The sequence below is a fragment of the Petromyzon marinus genome, chromosome 66 (assembly GCF_048934315.1).
Source record: "Petromyzon marinus isolate PM22_M1 ecotype Great Lakes invasive population chromosome 66, UKy_Petmar_22M1.pri1.0, whole genome shotgun sequence".
Taxonomy (NCBI): Eukaryota; Metazoa; Chordata; class Hyperoartia; order Petromyzontiformes; family Petromyzontidae; genus Petromyzon; species Petromyzon marinus.
In genome coordinates this window covers 9,510,440-9,531,429 of record NC_133732.1, presented here as the reverse complement: position 1 = coordinate 9,531,429, position 20,990 = coordinate 9,510,440, and the positions used below count along the sequence as shown (strand labels likewise).

General features: G+C 53.7%; 1 protein-coding gene across 6 annotated transcripts in view; it reads right to left on the bottom strand.

The window, feature by feature from the left end:
• LOC116956677 (uncharacterized) overlaps window positions 1–17,826 on the bottom strand; it is an 88,779-nt gene extending 70,953 nt beyond the window's left edge. For 4 of the 6 annotated variants that reach the window (XR_012930358.1, XR_012930356.1, XR_012930357.1 and 1 more), the window contains exons 1-4: window positions 17,117–17,826; window positions 13,282–13,637; window positions 12,305–12,405; window positions 9,532–11,453 (exon numbers count right to left, since the gene is read on the bottom strand). Coding sequence is in view for 2 of the 6 variants with exons in the window: in XM_032978457.2 (XP_032834348.1) it covers window positions 10,737–11,453; window positions 12,305–12,405; window positions 13,282–13,429 (966 nt within the window). In the remaining 4 variants the exon portion in view is untranslated. Of the gene's footprint in view, window positions 1–7,663; window positions 11,454–12,304; window positions 12,406–13,281; window positions 13,641–17,116 lie in introns of those variants that run through there. The other 2 variants (XM_032978457.2, XM_032978459.2) reach the window with 2 other exon arrangements.
• Window positions 17,827–20,990: the final 3,164 nt, after the last annotated feature.

Here is a 20,990-nt window from a genome sequence, read left to right as displayed (position 1 = left end):
TGATGATGCCGGTTGCAATTACCGGCGAAAAGTAAATGTTGCAGCGGATTTACTCTCTAACACACGAGCGGCTAGTAATGTACTAGTAACTGCACTGATTGTGATTGTACTCAGTACTCAGATTGTAAATGTTGTAGTGGGTTTACTCTGCAACACACAACCGGTTACTAGGTGCTGTCCAACACACAAGCGGCTAGTGCCGTGCTAGTAACGAATTGGCCACGTTTTGTTAACGCGACACCCCCCTGACTGATTGGCTGTGTCGGGTTTAACGGCACAACGTTGACGCGATCGAACCCAACAAAACCTCCATTGCGGATCATCGCCCAACAGTTGGCATGCGTCGCGAGAGCCTTCGGGGAGGTGTACAGCAGAAGGGGCGTACGGAGCACGGTCGCCTCACTCTCTAGCCCCCTCATCCTCCTCCTCCTGAGGTTCCCCGTCGTCTCGTCACGGCGATCGGTGCGGACCACCCCCCCGTACGAGTCGTGCGCGCGAATACAAATCCATGTTTAGACTGACCGAAAGTTTGTGTGTCCGGTGATAAATCCACCACCACCACCCCACCCCCCTTTGCGCGCTCCCTTCCGGAGTTAAACGGATGAACGAGAGAGAGAGGGAAATGATGAACGAAGCAAAGTGCCAACTACACCGAGCATCTTGTTTCCTCTGATCGTAAAAAAAGAGAGGGAAGGGGTAAGAAGAAGGAGCAGAGCTTGAAATCTTTTGTCAAATCTTTCATTTAAACAGGGGGGGGGGGCACATAAAGCAAAGCATTGAAAGCAAAAAAACCGAAATGATGAACGAAGCAAAGTGCCGACTACACCGAGCATCTTCTTGGTTCCTCTGATCGTAAAAAACGAGAGTGTCGGAGGAGAGAGACGTTCCGAATGATATAAATTGCCGTCGGGAATTAAGCTCGCGCGATGCGCAATGCCCTGTCAGCCGCGCACAAGAGGAAGTTGTGGGGGGGGTGGCACGTGCCCCCCCCCCCCCCAATGATCCGATCGAAATCCCTAATTTCGATAGGATCATTGGGGTTTATTAGTAATAAATCGACATTTTGTGACCCCCCCCCCCACTGCCACCGTGTAGCATATTACTACGTGCCAGGGACTCTGCGATGATGGGAGTCCATAATTGGCAATAAGTAACGGCAAAGCGGTTATAAGCGACTCAGAATTGTGCGCAGTTGCGTCTACAGTCCACGACTTCCCTGAAGGCGTCAGCACCTTCAGCGAGCGCGGTGCCGATCACACAACGCAGTTTGCAATTCGACCCCTCGATCGATGGCTGCGCCATCGTTGCACACGCGTCAAGTAACAAGCAAGGGACAAGTCCTTGCTTATTAACAACTCATTACTCACTAACAACTCCTTACTAACTCCTTACTTACTAACAACTCCTTGCTTACTAACAACTCATTACTCACTAACAACTCCTTACTAACTCCTTACTTACTAACAACTCCTTACTAACAACTCCTTACTCACCAACAACTCCTTACTAACAACTCCTTACTCACTAACAACTCCTTACTAACTCCTTACTTACAACTCCTTACTCACTAACAACTCCTTACTAACAACTCCTTACTCACTAACAACTCCTTACTAACAACTCCTTACTCACTAACAACTCCTTACTTACTAACAACTCCTTACTGACAACTCCTTACTTACTAACAACTCCTTACTGACAACTCCTTACTTACTGACAACTCTTTACTAACAACTCATTACTGACAACTCCTTGCTTACTAATAACTCCTTACTGACTCCGTACTTACTAACAACTCCTTACTGACAACTCCTTACTTACTGACAACTACTTACTAACAACTCCTTACTGACAACTCCTTGCTTACTAATAACTCCTTACTGACTCCTTACTTACTAACAACTCCTTGCTTACTAACAACTCATTACTCACTAACAACTCCTTACTAACTCCTTACTTACTAACAACTCCTTGCTTACTAATAACTCCGTACTGACTCCTTGCTTACTAACAACTCCTTACTGACAACTCCTTACTTACTGACAACTCCTTACTTACTAACAACTCCTTACTGACAACTCCTTACTTACTGACAACTACTTACTAACAACTCCCTACTGACAACTCCTTGCTTACTAATAACTCCTTACTGACTCCTTACTTACTAACAACTCCTTACTGACAACTCCTTACTTACTGACAACTCCTTACTAACAACTCCTTACTTCTTCTTGGTTCTTTCGGTAAAGTCACGTAGAAGGGATAAAAGAATACAAATAAAACATAATATAGTTTTTTTATTTGATTATTTTTATTTTCATTATTTTATTTCCCTTCTACGTGGTGACTTTACCGAAAGAACCAAGAAGATGAATCCCTGCAGGCACAAAAGCTTTAAATCGAAATTTAACTCCTAACAACTCCTTACTTACTGACAACTCCTAATTGTTTTTCATGGCTGGAGGGGTTGCCTCCTCCCCCCCCCCACCTGAAAATCCTGCCTCCGCCATTGGACTTGTGCCCATCACGTTCATTTATTTAGAAGTCGACAACGATTTAAAACGCAGGCGGGCTGTAATTTGTCAAGTTTTAATTGATGTGTCACAACAACAACAACAACAAGAAAACCCCCAATTCCGATGAAGACCGCCACCGCCGGTCGACGCGGAACGTCGTCGGCGTCGAACGTCGGGGCAACGTCGGCGTCCAACGTTGAGGCTGGCGTCGAACGTCGGACGTCAGATGATCGTCACTGGTGTTGGAGGCCATGAGCGGGAATCGAACTTGGGTCGGCGGGTTTGTAGCGCTAACCGCTACACTACCCCCCCCCCCCCCCCCCCCCCCCCACTGAAGTAGGCAGGCACACACACACAAGTACACACACAGAATAACCGCCATTCGCCACATGTGCACCTTGAGGCCACGTGAAGTGTCGAACGCCCGCTGACAGGAGGTCACGGGGCAGACCCAAGTGCCACGGGGCGACTGACTGAGATGACTGAGATGACTGGCTGATGCACCATCTGTGCCCCCTACTGTGCCAACTTGCTGTGCTTTAGCCACCCGGCGCTCCGCTCGTTGTTGTGAGCGTCGCTCCTCCGCCCTCCGTTGTTGTTGGAGGGCGACTGCCTCCAACTGCCCAGTAGCATCCTTCACGAGCCTCCTCCACAGAGGCCGATCTTGACACCGCTGGTACCAGTCATCGGCAAGTCCACTCAGCTCCACGTCCTCCTGTACCACATCACTCCATCTCTTCTCTAGCCCGTGCCGCGCCTGTTTTGCCCCCTCGATCCGGCCGAACAAAAGCTGTTTAGGCATACGGTGGCTGGGCATGCGTGCTACATGACCCAGCCAAGGCAGCCTTGCCTACCGGAGGAGCTCACCGATGGGACCTTGCCCAGATCTTTCAAGGATTTGTGAGCTCCTCACACAATCCAGCCTGGTTAAACCCAGGATGGATCGTAGGCAGGCTAGCCTAAATGTTTCTAACCGGCGAAGATGTTCCATTAGGGGGGTCGACGTTTCGCAAGCGTAGAGAAGGGAGGGAATGACCGGGCCGAGGAAGACCTGAAGCTTAGTGCGGAGCGACAGACCAGGTAGCTTCCACACAGCGTTACGCAACCGATGAATAGATATTGCCGCTCGACTGATTCGGGGTGAGACCTCTGCTGTTAAACTGGAGCCGGCTCCAGGTACACAACAACCGCCATTCGCCACTAAGTGGCGGTGACGTCACCACGACGCTTGTGCCAGGCTATGTGCACCCTGAGGCCACGTGAAGTGTCGAACGCCCGCTGGCAGGTCACGGGGCAGACCCAGGTGCCACGGGTCGACTGACTGAGATGACTGGCTGATGCACCACCTGTGCCCCCTACTGTGCCAACCTGCTGTGCTTTAGCCACCCGGCGCTCCGCTCGTTGTTCTGAGCGTCGCTCCTCCGCCCTCCGTTGTTGTTGGAGGGCGACTACCTCCAACTGCCCAGTAGCATCCTTCACGGGCCTCCTCCACAGAGGCCGATCTTGACACCGCTGGTACCAGTCATCGGCAAGTCCACTCAGCTCCACGTCCTCCTGTACCACATCACTCCATCTCTTCTCTAGCCCATGCCGCGCCCGCTTAGCCCCCTCAATCCGGCCGAACAAAAGCTGTTTCGGCATGCGGTGGCTGGGCATGCGGGCTACATGACCCAGCCATCGCAGCCTTGCCTGCCGGAGCTCAGCGATGGGACCCTGCCCAGATCTTTCAAGGATTTGTGAGCTCCTCACACAATCCAGTCTGGTTAAAGCCAGGATGGATCGTAGGCAGGCCAGCCTAAATGTTTCTGACCGGCGAAGATGTTCAATTAGGGGGGTCCACGTTTCGCAAGCGTAGAGAAGGGAGGGAATGACCGTGGCCGAGAAGACCTGAAGCTTAGTGCGGAGCGACAGACCAGGTAGCTTCCACACAGCGTTACGCAACCGATGAAAAGATATTGCCGCTCGACTGATTCGGAGTGAGACCTCTGCTGTTAAACTGGAGCCAGTCATAAGCACACTGCCCAGGTATGGGAAACTCTCCACTCTCTCCACAACTGCCCCATCACCGATTGGGAGTTGTGGGGGTGGAGTGTCCGATGGCACAAAATACCCAGGCAGGTGCTTAGTTTTGGTGGGGCTGATGGTAAGACCCCACCTCTTAGTGGCATGCGCCAGTCTCAGCAGCAGCGTCTCCAACTCCTCCTCTGACTGAGCAGCTATTACCAAATCATCAGCATACATAACGTGGTTGAGCAATAGGGAGCCATCCCTTGACCGCACCCGGGCATCGATTAGCCTCCCATTATATCTGTACCATATGGAGATTCCCCCGGTACAGCTATTGAAGGCTTCACGAACTACGTGGTCAAAATAGATTATAATAATGTGGGAGCCAGAGGACATCCCTGTCGCACCCCAAGGTGTACAGGGAATGGCTCTGACTCCCGGCCACGTAGTTTTACCCGGGCCCGCTCACCATCATGAAGGTCCTTAATGATCGTGAGCAGAGGGTCAGGTACTCCAAAAGCACGAAGAACGACCCAGAGCCCAGGCCTACTGATGGTATCATAGGCCTTGACCAGGTCAATAAAGCAGAGATGTAGGTCTTGTTGGAATTCCCTACACCTCTGCTGTAGCAGACGGACAGAAAATATGGCATCTGTGCAGGACCGCCCTTTCCTGAAACCGCATTGGGGCTCCGCAAGCCTCTCCTCAGCGTGCCTGGCAAGGTGATGCTGAATAATCCTTGCCAGGACCTTTCCCGGCACACTGAGGAGTGAGATGCCCCTGTAGTTGTTACAGTCTGTGCGGTCCCCCTTCTTAAAAAGGGGGACCACCAGGGCATCCTTCCAATCCTGCGGAACCCGTCCAGTGGTCCAGACCGTTGTCATATAGGGCAGTCTGTGCACAAACGCCACCCTCCCTCAGCATTTCGTTTGGGAGATCATCTCTGCCCGCTGCCTTTCCTGGTCTCAGACTCCGGATCGCCTTCAATACTTCCTCAGCAGATGGCACCTCAGCCAGCCACTCACAGGGGGTGACTTCTTCCAATATTTGAGGCACCGCAGCCTCAGCAAGGTCATCCTCACCTTGTGCCACGATGTTTTCCTGGTTGTGGGATTTTCCCTCCCCCAGGACCTCACAGAAATGCTCAGCAAATCTGCGAACCTGTTCCTGGGGGTCGGAGATTGGATCACCGTTTTTTCCCCTAATGATGGTAATAGGTGTGGCGCTGCAGGTTACTTTTTTGATGGAGTTAAATAGGTACACACACACAGGTATACAACAAAGATCCCCCGTATCTTTGTTGTGTGGTGTGTGTATATACAATTCCGTACACAGATCTCCCTTTGAAAGAGGATTAAGTTACAAACCCTCCACCAAACTCACGCTTCGCTTTCGAAGGGGGGGGGGGGTTAACTCAGTGGCGTCGTCTGTCTCCTCCTCCTCCTCGTTGTGCCCTCCCCACTCTCGCACGCTCCTCTCGTGTGCGGCGTTGCGCTCCGAGAAGTGATTGCGTTTGCAGTGTTATCAACGACAGCAGCACAACTAACAAACACATCCCGTGTAATGTCACGGTGACGATGTGATATAATCATTTAATGTTACAATAAAATAAACTAAAAATAAAAGAAAGTCGTGGGAATGATGTCGTGGAACGCATTTGTTGTTGTTGTGGAAATGAAGGGGGCGGATGTTTTGGGAAAGCAAAGCTCACAACAACAACCACCGCCATTCGCCACTCAGTGCGACGCCACCACGGCGCCTGTGCCAGGCTAGGTGCACTTTGAGGCTGCCACGTGAAGTGTCGAAGGCTCGCTGGCAGGTCACGTGACAGACCCAGCAAGTGCCACGGGTTGGCTGAGATGACCGGGAGATGCACCACCACCAGCTGTATCCCGTCCTGTGCCAGGCTAGGTGCAGGAGCACGTGGCCACGCGCACACGCACGGTGCGTGCTCTTGAACTTCTTTGGCGCCGTACGTAGCCAACCGTGCATTGCAGGAGGTCATGGGTTCCATCCCGACCCTGACGATGCCTGCTGCTGCTGTATATTTGGAGTCTGCGTCTCTCTCTCATCATCATCACGGTGGCTAGGTAGATGTTAACTACCTCGTCTGGTATGCAGGAGGTCGTGGATTCTATCCCGACCCTGACGATGCCTGCTGCTGCTGTATATTTGGAGTCTGCGTCTCTCTCATCATCATCACGGTGGCTAGGGTGGGGTCCAAGGGTGACGTTCCCCCAACGGTGAAATATTAAAAACGAGCTGGTATACCCAGCGTTGCCCGGGCCAAAGAAATATTTAAAAACCACTGTTAAAAATGTAATAGCAGTGCGTACTTACTGTGGTGGTACCTGCTATGATTACAGCAGTGCATACTGACTGTGGTGGTATCTATGATTACAGCAGTGCATACTTACTGTGGTGGTATCTGCTATGATTACAGCAGTGCATACTGTGGTGGTATCTGCTATGATTACAGCAGTACATACCGACTGTGGTGGTACCTGCTATGATTACAGCAGTGCATACCGACTGTGGTGGTACCTGCTATGATAACAGCAGTGCATACCGACTGGTGGTACCTGCTATCACTACAGTAGTACATGCTGACACTATAGCAGTATTTATCGACTGTATAGCACAAAGTACTCAACTGACAGAGTGGCGTGGTGAGGCCTAGTCCCGTGGAGAGCCTCCGGCCTCACCTAGATTGTCCAGCCGGCCGAGGTGGCACCTTGGCAGGCTGGAGCTGGGCTGCTACCCCTGACCGCCCAGCCACGATCTCCCCGGCCACTCTGCAGTAATATCTACGGCCTATAGTGGTAGCATCTATACGACTGTATAGTAGTAACTGCACGCATCGGGGTGGGGGGGACATCACACAGTGAAGAATTTACCTGAGCGTTTAGTGTATTTTTATAGCATTTTTAACGTGAAAGAACATGTCCCCCTCACTCCCACCAAAGGCGTGGGACTTGGCATGGGCCGTCCCCCCCACCAATGGCGCGTGAGTTGGTATGGCCGTGCACGCTTCATAAATAAATAAATGCAAAGCGCACAAAAATCGCACTAAATCGCTAATTAAACTAATTAAAATTTGACGGAAATGAAAAAGGAATAGCGCTTGCTCACAGCGGGGCTCACGGCGTGGTACCTGGCTATCTTTATTTCACGTAAACCCCACAGTTAGGGTTAGCCAAATCCTTCGTAAGCGCGCGAACACACAAACCCACACACAAACAATTTTTGACTTTTATATATATAGAAGATTGATTCTACCGATCGACACAAGCACTCGGGTTGAACATCCGCTGGTTTCGTCAACTCGGTCGATGGGCGTCGATCGACTACCACAAGCTTTTTGGTTGTTGCAGCGGGTCGCCCTCTTTGACGCGTAGCAGTCGGGTCTTTCGCGAGCCACATATTATTCATTTGGGGTTGCATGCCCGTGTCAACCCATACGGTTTAACCCGTATTCTTGTACAGGCGAAATTGAGTTTTCAGGTCCATATGGCGTACAGCCGTTTCAATACGGGGCAAACACAATTACTGTGTCTATGTGTTTGTGTTTCTCTCCTTGGGATGGGACTTTGTAGGATGAACGTTGAGGTTTGTAAGGGGCACGGGGTGACCAATAAGGTGTGAATTGGTCTGTAATAAGGTGGGGCACTGATAAGGGGTTTACAGCGATGGGGGTTGCATTGCGTCCGTGTAAATGTGGCAGAATCGCCCAGATGACGCTGGCTGATATAATTGCCAGCGGAAGGTCACTGTTGTATATATCCGGTCTTATTATTTTTTATATTTTTCAAGGCCGAATATATACATCACACGCCACTCGAGTTGCAAATGTTCCAGCGGGTTTTTGATCTCCCAACACACAACCGGTCAGTGCTGAACTAGTAACGAATTGGCCACGTTTTGAAAAAAAATAAGAGTAAAAACAGGTGGTGTTCAGATGTTCAAACACCAAACTTAAACCTTTTGCAAGGAATCAAGTTACTGCATTCACCACAAACAGCACTGGTGGTGAACATGCAAACAAAAAAAAACGTGCTTAAGACAACTAATGTTTTATTATTCCCAGAAAGGGGTAAAACCTATTCTTATTTTTCCACACTTCTGATACTGACGAAAGAAAGAGGGCCTCACGCTGGCCGCGTCGTCTTTGCGTGGCACAAACCCACGCTGAGGGGGCCGCGGCCGGTTTAAGCGACAGGGTTCATACTTCACGCGGATTCTAACCCTCGAACAAGAAAATATTTCAAATGGACGACTTTTTGTTGCTGATAAACCATCCCCGTTAGGGGCCGTCCATAAATGACGTCACGCGATTTCGGACGATTTTTGACCCCCCCCCCCCCCCCTCGTCACACAGCGTCACGAAAAGTCAGACACCCCCCTCAAATATGACGTCACAAAGCTGTGCCCCCCTCCCCCCCCCCCCAAAAAAAATCAAACATGCTTCAAATCGCTTTAAACTATTGTCATTATAGTGCGTATTTCAATGTGGCGCTGCACTCTGATGTCGTAGGAGAACACATTTATTAAAAAGTCTATTTAATTAAGTAGAACGTGTCGTCTATATTTATTTAAAGTTGCGCATTTTGATGTGACGTCACATTTCTCAAAAACCCCCCCCCCTCGTCACACATCGTCACAAATGTCTGACCCCCCCCCCCGCCCAGGTGCGTGACGTCATTTGTGGACGGCCCCTTCCTCAGGCCCCTGTAAAAAAATGGCAGCCGCCCCTACGCACTGCCCGACCCCTCCCAACCAGACAAGCAACGACGCGGCTGACGATGCCGATGCTGGTCGCGAAGCCCCGCCCATCACCTCCCGTCCAGAGGCACACGCGAGAGAACAGCGGCGAGCCCATGCCCAACGGTCATCGCGCTCCTCCCAGTTGGTCGGGCAATTGAAGCGATGGTCGGTCGAGTGACCGGTTACGTACGCACTCCACGCCGAACTTCTTTGGCACCGCCGTGTGTGACACAAACGCGCTAACCTGTGGGTCTCTGTGGGTCTCTGTGGGTCTCTGTGGGTCTGGGGTATCTTTCTGAGTGGACTTGCCGATGACCGGTACCAGCGGTGTCAAGATCGGCCTCTGTGGAGGAGGCTCGTGAAGGATGCTACTGGGCAGTTGGAGGCAGTCGCCCTCCAACAACAACGGAGGGCGGAGGAGCGACGCTCACAACAACGAGCGGAGCGCCGGGCGGCTGAAGCACAGCAGGTTGGCACAGTAGGGGGCACAGGTGGTGCATCAGCCAGTCGTCTCGGTCATCTCAGTCAGTCGACCTGTGGCACCTGCTGGGTCTGCCTCGTGACCTCCTGCCAGCGGGCGTTCGACACTTCACGTTGCCTCAAGGTGCACACAGCCTGGCACAAGCGTCGTGGTGACGTCAACGTCACTTCGTGGCAAATGGCGGTTTGTTGAACTTCTTTCGCACCGCCTTACGTGTGCCAACCACACTAATCTGTGCATCTCTGTGGGTCTCTATGGGTCTGGGTGTCTATGGGTCTCTGTGTGTGTACGTTGAACTTCTTTGGCACTGTACGGAGCCAAGCGTGCTAACCTGTGGGTCTCTGTGGGTGTCTCTGTGGGTGTCTCTATGGGTGTTTCTGTGGTTCTGGGTGTCTGTGGGTTTCTGTGTATGTTGTGGGGAGCGGTAGTGTAGCGTAGCGGTTAGCGCTGCGCTACGAACCTGACGACCCGGGTTCGATTCCAGCTCACAGCCAACACCGGCGACGATGATCTGAACCGGTCCTGGGCCTCCCGTAGATCGACTCAGCCTCAAATGAGTACCTGGTGCGATATGTGTAAACATCGCCACTGGGGAGACAAAGGCGGCCGGGCGTGGTGTTGGCCACTCACCCCCTCGTGTGCCGTGCCGGCCTTCATAGGTGTCTGTGAGTCTCTGTGTATGTACGTTGAACTTCTTTCGCACTGTGCGTAGCCAACCGTGCTCATCGGAGGTGCGCGGGGGGGGGAGGTGGACAACAAACCAAACGCAAAACAAGCAGTTCTCAAGAAACGAGTTTGTCAATCTAGACGACGATGACGACGACGATGTCAAAGTGCATCGCAGCTCCCGGAACGGGAGAGAACGTTCCGGACGGCCGCGGCGGACGCAGCTCGCCGTGGTGACGGCGCCGCGACGATCCGCGGGGAGCGCGGCACCTCCCCCCCGCCCCCCTCCCGGCCCACGTCCGTCAGGGCCGCTGCTCCCTCGGCTGACTTTTGAAATTGGCCGCGGGTTCCGCCGCGGCCCGGAAGCGAAGGATTTCGGCGAGGGCTCGCGGGCGGCCCTTGCGCAGGCCGCGGCGGTCGCGCGGCAGCGACGTCGCCGCCGCCGTCGCCGCCGTCGCCGCCGCCGCCGCCGCGGCCGCCGCCGCCGTCGCCGCCGCCGCCTCGCCCCTCGCCACCATCTTCTTCTTCTTCGACACGAGCACGTCGATGCGGCCGCGCGATATCCCGTAGATGCTCGCGAACGCCTTCTTGCACACCTGCACGTCGCCGCCGCCGCCGCCGCCGCCGCCGCCCGCCGGCGTGGCGACGTGGTAGGCGACGCTGCACGAGCGCTTGTCCCGGGCGCTCTTGGAGTACCGCCGCTTGACGTCTTGCACGAGGATCCTGCCGAAGAGGTAGGCCGTCTGGGCGTCGTAGCCGTCGCGGCCCAGCTCCCGCCAGAAGTGGGAGCAGACCTCCCGTCGGTAGTCCTCGTCCACCTTGGTGAAGCACTCGCGCTTGCAGCGGCAGTCGGGCCCCACGGCCACGACGGAGGGCCGCGTCTCGCGCCTCGCCCCGCCGTGGCGACCCGGGTAGGCGCCCGCCGCCATCCGGCGCACCGCCGCTTCGATCGTCTTCTCCCGGGGCCTCCTGCGCTTGCGCGGGGCGGCGTCTCGGGGGGGCGCGGCCGCCGCGTCGGCCTGGCGGGGTTCGAGGCGAGAGCGTGGCAACGTCAGGGTTCACATCCCGAGCCTGACGACGCCTGCTGCTGCTGTAGGTTTGGAGTCTGCGTGTCTCTCATCATCATCGTCATCACGGTGGCTATGAGATGTTGACTACCTTGCCTGGTATGCAGGAGGTCGTGGGTGCGATCTCGACCCTGATGACGCCTGCTGCTGTGTATTTTGAAGTTTGCGTCTCTCTCTCTCTCCGTGATCACGTGGGGGGTTTTTCTCCAGAGTCCTAGAGTTTTCCCTCCACATTTAGGATCGTCGTGCGTTGAGATTCTATTGTTTAGGGTATTTGGCCGCTGCTATGGCTTTCCACACGATGATGACAACGATGAGCTACTTTGTTGAGCGAGTCGCTTCTGAAAAAAATATGCTAATAGCTAAGTGGGCTTTACCTGGTAACATGAAAAAAAATGTTTAGTTTTATTTGCCTACACTTTGAACTCCTATCGTGCGTTTGCGTCGTTTGTTGTTGTGACGTTCTGACCCCGTGCCACCTAACTGGACATCTGTGAGAAAAGAGCTTTTAGTGCACTTTAAAAATAAAAGCGTTCTTTTTTTACTATTTTTTAAGGCGTTCATTCTGAAGTGACCCTGGCCAACACTTTATGATCGCAGCTCAGCCACGTGGCTTACCATCCACCGTCACGTGGTGATGCATAGCAGCAAGCAGCATGATCTAATTCATCTGAATGCAAGTTTACTGAGCCTATGGTTAAGTTTGTTTGAGTCGTTCAACAGCTGTTGAAAGTTGGACAGATCAGGGAACACCGGCTGATAAGCCTCAGAGACACCGGCTGAGATGCAATGAGGAGACTCACTTCAATCGATGAAAAGTTCCTTAGCCCCTCTTCCGGATTCTCCGTGTGGCCGCGAGCCCAGCCTCCTCCATCGCCGTTATCGCCATCAACATCATCGCCACCTTCACCGTCACCACGTTCATCGACGCCAAAGCACCATCATCATCATCATCGCCGCCGCCATCGTCGCCACCACCACCATCATCATTGCCATCATCATTGCCACCTTCACCATCACCACCATCATCATCATCGCCGCCGCCATCGTCGCCACCACCACCATCATCATTGCCATCATCATCATCATCGCCACCTTCACCATCGCCACTATCATCGCCACCATCATCGCCACCATCATCACCACCACTATCAAAATCATCATCACCACCACCATCATCGCCAGCTAATCCATCACCACCGCCACCATCATCGCCGTCTTCATCACCACCACCATCATCATCATCATCGCCACCTTCATCACCACCACAATCATCATCGCCACCTTCACCACCACCACCATCATCGCCACCTTCACCAACACCACCACCACCATCATCGCCACCTTCACCAACACCACCACCACCACCATCATCGCCACCTTCACCAACACCACCACCATCATCGCCACCTTCACCACCATCATCGCCACCTTCACCAACACCACCACCATCATCGCCACCTTCACCACCACTACCAGCATCGTCGTCACCTCCACGGTGCCTCCGCTCCTCGCGACAACAACAACGACAACAACAATGACAACAACAACCACGACAATAACAACCACGACAACAACAACAACGACAACAACAATCACGACAACAACAACAACGACGACAATAACCACGACAACAACAACAACGACAACAACAACCACGACAACAACAACGACAACAACAACGACAACCACGACAACAACGACGATAACAACGACGACCACGGCCGCGGACCACCACGGCCGTGGCTCCGCCCACAGGGCAGCGTCAGCGCCTCCTCACCTTCACGCTTCACGACGAGGCCCGGCCACGCGCCGCCGCTACCGCCATCGTCATCGTCGTCGCACGGCGGCGGTGGCGGCTCCTCCTCGTCCTCACGCTCCTGCTTGATCAGCAGCCTCCCGCCGTGCACGAGGGCAGCGGAGGCCATCGGTGGGGGCCGCCCCCCCCCCACCTCCTCCTCGTGACCGACCGACGGACCGACCGCCACTGCGCACGGAGGGGGCAGCCTCCGAGGCGAGCGGAGCGGCCGCCCTCCCCGCGCACGGCGAGGGCCGGCGAGGGCCGGCCGGGCGCGGTGGTTGGGACGCGCCGATTATTTTTCCCGCTCGGTTCTCTCTCGCGCGCTCGCCGGCGGGCTGCTGGGGGGGGGGGGGGGCGAGAGGAGAAGGGGGGGGGGCAGCAAACGAAACGCATTGTGGAGTTGTGGAGTTGTGGAGTTGTGGTTGTCAGTGCCGGAAGAAGAAAAAACGTCCGGAGGCGATCGTTGAGATTGTCTGCATCACCAATCGCGGACCCGCTGACGCCCAGAGCCATACAGACCTACAGAGACCCACAGAGACCCATAGAGACCTACAGAGACCCACAGAGACCCATAGAGACCCACAGAGACCCATAGAGACCCACAGGCACCCGCTGATGCCAGAGCCATAGAGACCCACAGAGACCCACAGAGACCCACAGAGACCCACAGACACCCAGACCCACAGAGACCCACAGACACCCAGACCCACAGAGACCCACAGACACACAGACCCACAGAGACCCACAGACACCCAGACGCACAGAGACTCACAGACACACAGACCCACAGAGACCCACAGACACCCAGACCCACAGAGACCCACAGACACCCAGACCCACAGAGACCCACAGACACCCAGACGCACAGAGACCCACAGACACACAGACCCACAGAGACCCACAGACACCCAGACCCACAGAGACCCACAGACACACAGACCCACAGAGACCCACAGACACCCAGACCCACAGAGACCCACAGACACACAGACCCACAGAGACCCACAGACACCCAGACCCACAGAGACCCACAGACACCCAGACCCACAGAGACCCACAGATACCCAGACCCACAGAGACCCACAGACACCCAGACCCACAGAGACCCACAGACACCCAGACCCACAGAGACCCACAGACATCCAGACCCACAGAGACCCACAGACACCCAGACCCACAGAGACCCACAGACACACAGACCCACAGAGACCCACAGACACCCAGACCCACAGAGACCCACAGACACCCAGACGCACAGAGACCCACAGACACACAGACCCACAGAGACCCACAGACACCCAGACCCACAGAGACCCACAGACACACAGACCCACAGACCCACAGAGACCCACAGACACCCAGACCCACAGAGACACCCACAGACACCCAGACCCATAGAGACCCACAGACACCCAGACCCACAGAGACCCACAGACACACAGACCCACAGAGACCCACAGACACCCAGACCCACAGAGACCCACAGACACCCAGACCCACAGAGACCCACAGACACCCAGACCCACAGAGACCCACAGACACACAGACCCACAGAGACCCACAGACACACAGACCCACAGAGACCCAAAGACACACAGACCCACAGAGACCCACAGACACCCAGACCCACAGAGACCCACAGACACACAGACCCACAGAGACCCACAGACACCCAGGTTGGCATGACGAGCCACATGCTCGAGTCAGGAGTAGCGAAGTTAATGTGCTGAATAAATAAAGGGGGGTAAGTACAGTACTCACTTTTCTGTGTTTATTTTCCACGTAAGGCACACGACCGGGGCTGCTTTTCAGCTCTTTATTTAGAAGCGACCTGACTATCGCCAATGATAGCAGCTCAATCAAGTGGCTTATCATCATCATCAGCACGTGGACATTTATAGCAGCAGCAAACTTTGCTGAGCGCGTGATGTTGATTCTAAATGTGGGAGGGGAAAAACCGGAGCACCCGGAGATAAATCCACACTACGATGAGAGAGAGAGACGCAGACTCCAAATCTACAACAGCAGCAGCAGGCATCGTCAGGGTCGGGATGGAACCCACGACCTCCTGTATACCAGGCGAGGTAGTTAACATCTCATAGCCACCGTGATGATGATGAGAGAGAGACGCAGACTCCAAATCTACAGCAGCAGCAGGCATCGTCAGGGTCGGGATGGAACCCACGACCTCCTGTACACCAGGCGAGGTAGTTAACATCTCCTAGCCACCGTGATGATGATGAGAGCGAGAGACGCAAACTTTAAATCTACAACAGCAGCAGCAGGCATCGTCAGGGTCGTGATGGAACCCACGACCTCCTGCATATCAGGTGAGGTAGTTAACATCTCATAGCCACCGTGATGATGATGATGAGAGACACACAGACTTCAAATCTACAACAGCAGCAGCAGGCATCGTCAGGGTCGGGATGGAACCCACGACCTCCTGTATACCAGACGAGGGAGTTTTCTGCGTTTCTCCGGAAAACAAAAAGTCGCATTGCGAGGCAGCACGGCCAGCCCCGTGTCGGGGAGAGGCCCGGCTGGCTAGGCTGGGTTGGGGGGCTGTCACGTGGTGGTTAAATAAAGGACGTCACTCACTAGACACGGGGAGAATCTCATTGGGGGGGGGCTGTCACGTGGTGGTTAAATAAAGGACGTCACTCACTAGGGAGGGGGAGAATCTCATTGGGGGGGGCTGTAACGTGGTGGTTAAATAAAGGACGTCACTCACGAGGGGGAGAATTTCATTGGGGGGGGGGGGGGGGCTGTCACGTGGTGGTTAAATAAAGGACGTCACTCACTAGGGAGGGGGAGAATCTCATTGGGGGGGGCTGTCACGTGGTGGTTAAATAGAGGACGTCACTCACTAGGGAGGGGGAGAATCTCATTGGGGGGGCTGTCACGTGGTGGTTAAATAAAGGACGTCACTCACTAGGGAGGGGGAGAATCTCATTGGGGGGGGGGCTGTCACGTGGTGGTTAAATAAAGGACGTCACTCACTAGAGGCGTCTAAACCGCGCGCTCACGAACAACGCGGACGTAACGGGCCGGCCGGTACAACAACAACAACACCACTCCATCAACACCACCACTCCATCAACAACAACACCACTCCATCAACAACAACACCACCACCACTCCATCAACAACACCACCACCACTCCATCAACAACACCACCACTCCAACAACAACAACACCACCACTCCAACAACAACACCACCACTCCATCAACAACAACACCACTCCATCAACAACAACACCACCACCACTCCATCAACAACACCACCACCACTCCATCAACAACACCACCACCACCACTCCAACAACACCACCACTCCAACAACAACACCACCACTCCATCAACACCATCACCACTCCATCAACAACACCACCACTCCATCAACAACACCACCACCACTCCATCAACACCACCACCACTCCAACAACACCACCACCACCACCACTCCATCAACAACAACACCACCACTCCAACAACAACACCACCACTCCATCAACACCATCACCACTCCATCAACAACACCACCACTCCATCAACACCACCACCACTCCATCAACAACACCACCACCACTCCATCAACAACACCACCACTCCAACAACAACAACACCACCACTCCAACAACAACAACACCACCACTCGATCAACACCACCACCACTCCATCAACAATACCACCACTCCATCAACAACACCACCACTCCACCACCACCACTATCTGCCACAGTGTATCACGAGTTATTGTGTTTATTAGTAAGTGCTCTATAGCGAGTGGTGTTCGCGTGCTCGCAGCACCTTCACGCCGATGTCGCTGCCACAGGAGCCAGAGGGAGCCACAGGAGCCGTAGGAGTCACAGGAGCCGTAGGAGCCACAGGGAGCCACAGGAGCCGTAGGAGTCACAGGAGCCGTAGGAGTCACAGGAGCCGTAGGAGCCACAGGAGTCACAGGAGTCACAGGGAGCCGTAGGAGCCACAGGAGCCACAGGAGTCACAGGAGTCACAGGGAGCCAGAGGGAGCCACAGGAGTCACAGGGAGTCACAGGAGCCGTAGGGAGCCGCAGGAGTCACGGAGCCGTAGGAGTCACAGGAGCCGTAGGAGTCACAGGGAGCCACAGGAGCCGTAGGAGCCACAGGGAGCCACAGGAGTCACAGGGAGCCACAGGAGCCGTAGGAGTCACAGGAGCCACAGGAGCCGTAGGAGCCACAGGAGCCACAGGAGCCACAGGGAGCCGTAGGAGCCACAGGAGCCGTAGGAGCCGCAGGGAGCCACAGGAGTCACAGGGAGCCAGAGGGAGCCACAGGGAGCCGCGTGGGGCCTCTGCGGGGCTCCCCGTCGAGAGCGAGGCGACCTCGCGGTGACGTCACCGCCCTACGTCACAGCCGCCGTCACAGCCGCGGCGGGCTGTGAGTGGTTGGCGCGCCCTCTCGGGGGGGAGGGGCCTGGACGTGAATGTCGGAGCGGCTGTGTGCGGGCCAAGGTGTCGCACCTGCAGCACGGGGAGCCACGAGGGGGAGGGGGGGCCTGAACGTGAATGTGGGGGGCCCTGAACGTGAATGTGAAGGGGGCATTGGGATCGCAGCTGCATCAAAACCGAGGCCCATTTTTTTATTTTATTTTATTTCACGCTTTTTATTTAACTGTATCCTCAAATCTTGTAACTATAATTTTTAACCCATTTCCCAATGTGGTAGCGACTTACGTCATACTGGTGACAATAACTATATTATATCATTAAAAAAATATCTATTTTAAAACATTCTATTTTTATACGTTATTGTTTGTCTGACGTTGGCTGTAATTGGCTATGGCCCCTTACGTTGTGGCGAGCTTCGGGTCCACTTCCTGGAGTCGTGGATTTCTCCCATTACTAGCGCGGTACACTTCATTAAAGCGTTTTTTTAAACGATTTTTTGTTAAGTATCACTCATTACCCTTGGGTCCCAGCGTCAAAGCAATGCGCGAAAATAAGAAGAGGGTTGGTTCCCTTGCTGAGCAGTAAAATAGAAGGCGTGTTAAGATGTTCAAACAACAACACGTCAGAAACCTCTTTGCAAAGGAATGAAGTCACTGCATGAAGCACAACACACAAACGCTGTGTGTGGTGGTGGTGTTCACGCGAACGCGCACACTGTGTGTGGTGGTGGTGTTCATGCGAACATGCACACACAAACACTGTGTGGTGGTGTTCATGCGAACATGCACACACACAAACACTGTGTGGTGTTCATGCGAACATGCACACACAAACACTGTGTGGTGTTCATGCGAACATGCACACACAAACATGGTGTGGTGGTGTTCATGTGAACATGATTCCTTACAAAAGGTTTCGATTTGCTGTTTAAACATCTTAACACGCCTCCTTGGCTATTGTCAGGAATGGTAAAACTATTTATTATTCACTCAAACCACCGAATCGTCATTGTTTTAAGACCTGTGCGGTTGCCCGTCATACGAGGAGGGTTCATAGCAAATTTAATTTAATTGTAAAATACTAAAATTTAATTGTATTGAATTTTAAGATCAAAAATGTCTCTCCATACACAAACCTGTGAATCCCTTATAAGTGTCCCACCTTACTACAGACCAACTCACACACCTTAATGGTCACCTCGTGCCCATTATAAATCGCAACGTTCATCCTACAAAGTCCCATAATCACAAGGAGTGTGTCTGTGTGTGTCTGTCTGTGTGTCTATGTTGTGTGTCTATGTTGTGTGTCTATGTGTGTGTCTGTGTCTATGTTGTGTGTGTCTGTGTGTCTATGTGTGTGTGTCTGTCTGTGTGTCTATGTGTGTGTGTCTGTCTGTGTCTCTCTCTGTGTCTATGTTGTGTGTCTCTCTCTGTGTGTGTCTCTGTGTGTCTATGTTGTGTCTCTCTCTGTGTGTCTCTGTTGTGTGTCTCTCTGTATGTCTCTGTGTTATCTATCTCTGTGTGTCTATGTTGTGTGTCTCTCTGTGTGTCTGTGTTGTGTCTCTCTCTCTGTGTGTCTATGTGTGTGTCTCACTCTGTGTGTCTCTGTGTGTGTCTCTGTGTGTCTATGTTGTGTGTCTCTGTGTGTATATTTGTGTGTCTCTCTCTGTGTCTATGTGTGTGTGTCTGTATGTGTGTCTATGTGTGTGTCTGTCTGTGTGTCTATGTTGTGTGTCTATGTGTGTGTCTATGTGTGTGTTTATGTGTGTGTCTGTCCGGCAAAACAACCCCCTACCTCCTCGCGGTGCCGGACGGGCAACTCTGTCGTGGACAGTGCTGTGGGGGGGAAGTCCAATTTCGATTGGCTCCTCCCCTCATGGCGTCTGTGTCCACCACAGGGGCTAAACGGGGGCTCTGGACGGGTGCGAGGGGCTGGTAACCCCTCCACCTTCAATTAATTACTACTAAACCGCGAATTAAGTATATAACTAATAAGCTTGTGCCGGAGGCCCCGGGGGGCCAGGCGTCGATGACGTCTCCTGGCCAAACCCCAATTGGCGGAGCCAGGAGATTGAATATCTACTCTCGGGGCTCCTCCAGAAACAACGAAAAACCACTACGGGTGGCCACGTGGAATGTTCGAACGCTCACTGCGGAGGAGAGGCTGCCACTCCTCTGTCGGGAGCTAGACCGGTACCGCCTGGATCTATGTGGCATTCAGGAGGTCCGGTGGACCGGTTCTGGCTCCTGCCACCATGAGGGGTGGACAGTCCTCTACTCGGGGCAGCAGACGGCCAAACAACAGGGTGTGGCTCTTCTTTTGAACAAAAGAATGAAGGGGGCGTGGGAGCGTGACGGTGAGGTGTGGGTAGCTGTAAGCCCCAGGCTACTTTGGGCTCGCCTTCCCATCAACCGGAGGCGAGGAATGGTGGTCGTGGTTACTTATGCTCCCATCGAAGATGAACATCCGTGGAGGGATGCAGGCAAAGCCGATGAGTCAGATGCCTTCTATGACCTCCTGTCACAGGTGCTGGCTAAAGTGGCCCCTCGGGATAGAGTCATCATGTTGGGTGACTTCAATGCCCGAGTTGGTCATGATGCTGGCACCTGGTCTGGAGTGATTGGAGGGCATGGGCCAGATCAGCTCAATAAGAACGGTAGGAGGCTGCTAGATTTTTGTGCAGCCCATGGGCTTGTAATTACCAACACGCTGTTCCGGCATCGGCGCATCCACACAACATCATGGATGCATGCCGGGTCCAAGCAAGAACATCTGCTGGACTACATAGTGACGGACCAGCAGATGCGAGCCCATGTCCTTGACACTAGGAGCTACCGTGGAGCTGATCTGCCCTCTGACCATCGACTAGTCATCTGTAAGATGCGCCTGCCATTCTTCCACTCCGGTGGTGGGTGTACACCCAGGACCCCATTCCAACCTAAAGTGGCCTGGTCTCAGTTATCTGATGAAAGTTGCAAGCGAGAATTTTATCATCGCTTGCGGCTGGGATTGGCATCGTCCCCGACTCCTCCTGATGTCGAGGGTAAATGGGCGAGGTTTAGGACTGTGACTCATGCAGCTGCAATGGCTGCTTTGGGCACGCGGTCCAGACCTCCCCAGATACCCTGGCTGACAGAGGAGGTGTTCAGGATGGTTGAGAAAAAGCGACAGGCCCACTGTCATCGGCTACAGAATCCCACGTCAGAGAATGAGGAGGCTTACCGCAGCCTTGACTCGGAGGTTCGGTGAGCCGT